At 63.7% G+C, this 4,906-nt stretch overlaps 1 protein-coding gene across 1 annotated transcript; it reads left to right on the top strand.

Moving 5' to 3' along the window:
• Positions 1–1,093: 1,093 nt before the first annotated feature.
• Positions 1,094–4,009, top strand: HIPK4 (homeodomain interacting protein kinase 4). Its single transcript, XM_075915567.1, has 2 exons — positions 1,094–2,746; positions 3,606–4,009. Exons 1-2 carry the CDS (start codon positions 1,190–1,192, stop codon positions 3,765–3,767), a joined length of 1,719 nt encoding a protein of 572 aa, XP_075771682.1. The 5' UTR covers positions 1,094–1,189; the 3' UTR covers positions 3,768–4,009.
• Positions 4,010–4,906: the final 897 nt, after the last annotated feature.

Here is a 4,906-nt window from a genome sequence, read left to right as displayed (position 1 = left end):
CGCAGGGAATAGACCCAGCTCCCCCGAGGCCCAAGGGAGCCCATCCCCGCATCCAAAATTCTCCCAGCCTCCCAGCGCGAGGAGGGCCCATCGCTGCCCGAGAGGCTGCCCCCGAGGGAGCAGGCCCTCCCGCCCCGGTGCTGCCCCTGCCCAGAGCTGCAGCACAGAGGGCTGGGCTGAGCCGCTGCCCGGCCTGCCCCTTCGGGAAGACACCGGTGCTGAAATGCTGCCCGCCGTGATGCTGACGGGGAGGAGGGGCAGCCCGACCCCAGGGGGGCCGCACACCAGCGGCTGGATGCCCCGTGGGCCTTGCGGCTCCCCGGCAAGCCAGAAAGCAGGTGCTGGGCTGAGGGGAGGCGGGGGCAGCAGGCGGACCCGTGGAGAGGTGGGGGTCCATAGGCCTGATTTAGTACCGCAGGGGCGGACCAGCGGTTCTGAGCTGCCCCATGGCAAACCCGCTGCTCCTGAAACCGTAGGTCCATCCAACCCAGTGTCCTGTCGGCCAACAGCGGCCAAAGCCGGGTGCCTTCCCGTCGCCCGTTCCCAGCCCGACAAACAGAGATAGGACACCCTCCCTGCCCCCCGGCTAACAGCTCCTGATGGACCCAAGCTCCAGGAAGGTAGCTAGCCCTTTTTTGGCCTGGGCTGATCTGTCCATCTCCATGTTGCTTGCAGCCTGGACCCAGGACACAGCTCCTGGAGAAATTGGGCTGAGAATAGCCCGATGCAGGGAGAAACGCCGCCCTCCCGATGGTCACCGCCATGGGATTTACCCGCCCCCCTGCCAGCATGGCACAAGCACAAGGGCTTTGGGGGGTTGCTGGGACGCTGGGGGCCGATTTTCCAGGGGAGTGGGGGTGACGCTGGTGTAAAACGGGAGTCATGCCCCCCCGCTCCCCACAACAGAAGCGTCTCAGCCTGGCAACTTCGGAATGCCGGGCACTGTTGCATCGCCGCCGGTTCTGCTGACGGATGGCCGGGATTCTCTCTGCTCTGAGAGCTGGCGCGTCCTTTTGCAAGGAGCCGCTCGCCCCTGCGTTTTGGCGCGCAGCCGGAAGGAGAGGGGGGCAGCGAGGCACAGAACATGGTAACGATCGAGTCGGGAGGGGAATGTTTTGATGTCATAGAGGTTTTGGGGAAGGGCACCTTTGGGGAAGTGGTGAGGAGCTGGTGGAGGAACACGGGGGAGATGGTGGCCATCAAAATCCTGAAGAACGACGCCTACCGGCGCCGGATCATTAAAAACGAGCTGAAGCTGCTGCAGACCATGCGGGACGTGGACTCGGAAGAGTCGCACATTATCCAGTTCCACCGGTTCTTCCACGACGAGGTCAAGTTCTACTTGGTCTTCGAGCTGTTGGAGCAGAACCTCTTTGACTTCCAGAAGGAGAACAACTTCTCCCCGCTGCCGGCCAAGCACATCCGGACGGTCACCACCCAGGTGCTCAAAGCCCTGGCCAAGCTGAAGGAACTGTCCATCATCCACACAGATCTCAAGCCCGAGAACATCATGCTGGTGGACCAGATGAGGTTCCCTTTCCGAGTCAAAGTGATCGACTTCGGGTCAGCCAGCATCTTCAGCGAGGTGCGCTACGTCAAGGAGCCGTACATCCAATCCCGCTTCTACCGGGCCCCGGAGATCCTGCTGGGGCTGCCGTTCTGCGAGAAGGTGGACGTGTGGTCTTTGGGCTGCATCATGGCCGAACTGCACCTCGGCTGGCCCCTTTACCCTGGCAACAACGAGTACGACCAGATCCGGTACATCTGCGAGACCCAAGGGATGCCCAAGCCCAGCCTGCTCAACGTCGCCAGGAAAGCTCACCACTTCTTCAAGAGGAGCCAGCACGACGAGCTGGTCCCCCAGTGGCAGCTGAAATCCTCCTGCGAGTACTTGGCAGAGACCCAGGTGAAGTCGGTGGAGAGGAGGAAGTACGTCCTCAAGTCCCTGGAGCAGATGGAGTCGGTGAATGTCCACAAGATGATCTACCCCGACAACGAAGCCCTGGCTGAGCATTTCGACCTGCGGAGCATGGTGGAGCTGATCAAACGGATGCTGACCTGGGATTCGCACGAGAGGATCACGCCCAGCGCCGCCCTGAAGCACCCTTTCATCTCCATGCAGATGCTGAAGCTGAGTTACGAGCTCACCCAGTACTACCGGCTCGCCCTGCGCAGCTTCCAGAAATCCGCCAAGGAGAGCACGGACAAGGAGGAGGCGGCGCATTGCAGCGCCATGGAAGAGGACCCCTTCTACCCGGGCCAGGAGTACTTCAAGGAGGAGCAGCGTCTGCCCGGCCACTCCAGCGTCCAACGGACCATCGACCAGATGGACGATCTGAGCCTCGCCGAGCCAGGCAGGGAGGCTGCCATGGACTTGACAGGAGAAGGCGTCAGGATGGGGGGGTATGACTCCTCCCCTCCCGCTGAAGCGGCCGGCCTGACACTGGGCCACATGGGTGCGCCCAAAGCCGCGTACCAGCACCCCCGGCTAAACCACCAGCAGCACTCGGAGCCGATCCGGCCCTATTACGGGAGCCGGCACAGCAGCACCAAGCAACACAAGCACCCTCACCACAGCAAGTCCGACCCCACTTTTGGGAACTTGATCCTACTGGGACAGCCCTCTCCTGGGGACCCCCTCAACTGGGGAACCGAGAGCAACGCCGACATCTCCCCTGTCGTCTCCTCCCTCCCACAGCCCGGCAGCCCGGACGATCCGAGACATCCACTTCCTCCCACCACTAAGGTACTAGGACAATTCCACTTGGGCTGGGATTTTCTTGGGGTCAGCTGAGCTAGGGTTTGCGCCAAGAGATCAAGATACTTATGGGCAAGGCAGCAGTGCCGGCAGGTCTCCGCCGGGGTCTGGACTAGAGCTGTTAAATATCGGTTAATTGAATAGTCGAGTAACCTCATGAATTCTTATTGGTTAGTCGACTATTCTAGAGTCCCCGGGGGCGGAGCCGGCAGCCAGTGCGCTCCCGCCTCACTTCTGAGAAGCCCCCTGCCAGGTGGGAGCTGGTCCACAAGGGGAGCCAGTTTAAAAACCAGCTCCCCTCGCAGACTGGCTGCCTGTCGCCCATGCTGCTGCCTCTGATACAGAGGCAGCAGCGCGAGGTGGCAGCCGCCCCTGTCCCGGGCGGGTGAACTCCTGGACCTAGCATGAGCCAGAACTAAATGCAGAGCTGCAGTGGGTAGGTCCTGGACCCGGCATGAGCCAGGACTGAGTTGGGCCGATGACCAGCCTGCTAAAAAATTGACTGACCCGTCTCCCATGCTGTGGCTACCTCTTCCCTAGCGCAGTGCTCACAGCTGCAGCATTTTAACTAGAGCAACAAGGAGGCGGAGCCCCACGGAGCCCCTTGTGTCAGTTCACTCTAAGGCAGGGGTGGGGAACCTCAAATCCGGCCCCCTGCTTGCTGGGATCCGGCCCCCAAAGCTCAGCCGCGCCCCCCCATCGGAGGAGCTAGTGCAGCGACGCCAGGGAGGGGATGCCCCAGCCAGACCAGCCCGAGCCCCGAGGGAAATCGCGCGGACGTGTCTCCGGAGGGAGGTCCGTGTGGCTCCTGCGGCCCCTGCTTACTGTGCCCTTCTGTCGCCCGCAGCTGCCCGACCCCGAGCCGCAGCTGCCCAGCACCAGCACGTGGCTGCGGGGGGATGACTGGCTGATAGAGCGGAGTGTGGAGAGAGGCCCCCTCAAGAGCACGCTCCACCACGCCCCCGCCAGACACCAGCACTACCTGCAGCACATCGCCAGCCACCATTGAGCCGGGGGCAGCCCGCGGGAGGGGCAGGCAAAGCGGAGCCCCCCCCTTTGCGGAGTCATTTGTAGCCATTGCATGATCCACCCTCCTTCCCTCGCTATCGCTGACCCGCGTCCAACCCGGACTGCCCCACGGCCGGGCCGCGGCGCCAGCCCAGGCCAGAGTCCCACCTGCCTCGGGGCGGCAGCCAGCCCGGGGCAGAGGGGCGCCGGCTCGTCGCTAGCTCAATAAAAGATTTATCGGTGGCAGACGGCTGAGCGTCTCGTGCGACGGGACGGGAACCAGGGGCCGGGCCCCCTTGTCTCACTTCTCCCCACGCCCTGCCCCAGGCGAGGCCGATGCATGAGTGAGCCCCCCCCATCCACCCCAGCCCACCCCCACGTGTGTCCTGCCCCCAGGCCAGCTTCCGCCCCGCCCCATCTCCAGGTCAGGCCAGTGTCCATCCTGCCCCACCTCCAGGCCAGCCCCACATGTGCCCTACCCCCCAGGCCAGGCTGGCCCAGGAGCTGCCCAGCCCCATTCACAGGCCAGCCCCACGTGTGCCCCATCCCCAGGCCAGGCCAGTGTCCAACCAACCCAGCCCCTAGGCCAGGCTGGGGCCAGCCCAACCTCCCCCCGCCCTGCCCCACCCCTAGGCCAGGCCAGCCCCACATGTGTCCCACCTCCAGGCCAGGCTGGCCCAGGGGCTGTCCTCCCTCCTCCCCCAAGTTGCCCCATCCTCAGGCCAGGCCAGCGTCCACGCCACCCTGCCCCCAGGCCAGGTGCCCCAGCCCTGCTGCCCTCCCCCACCAGCACCCTCCCCCAATTGCCACTCAGGCCAGGATATACCATCCTCAGCCTGGATGGGGGGGGACCTACAGGCTTTATTACTGGCCCTGACTGGAAAAGTAACGGACGTGGACGTGCCGGGGAGATATGTGATTTGTTTGGTCTCTGAGGAATAACATGGAGATTTTATTATCTCCCCTCCCCCCCCCCCCCCCCCGCAAAGAGAGAAATGGTTCCTTCCTAGGCAGAGGACGAGACATGGCGCCAAAGGGACAAACTACTGGAACGAGCCATTGCATTGGCGGGAGGGGGGGATAGGCGGAGTTGGCCGGGCCTGCTCAGCGAGTTGCCGTGATTAGTGGTTGCTGTTGTCG

Source organism: Pelodiscus sinensis, unplaced genomic scaffold (genome assembly GCF_049634645.1).
Source record: "Pelodiscus sinensis isolate JC-2024 unplaced genomic scaffold, ASM4963464v1 ctg34, whole genome shotgun sequence".
Lineage (NCBI taxonomy): Eukaryota > Metazoa > Chordata > Testudines > Trionychidae > Pelodiscus > Pelodiscus sinensis.
Note: the sequence above shows the minus strand (reverse complement) of the source record. Positions and strands in the feature narration are given on the sequence as shown.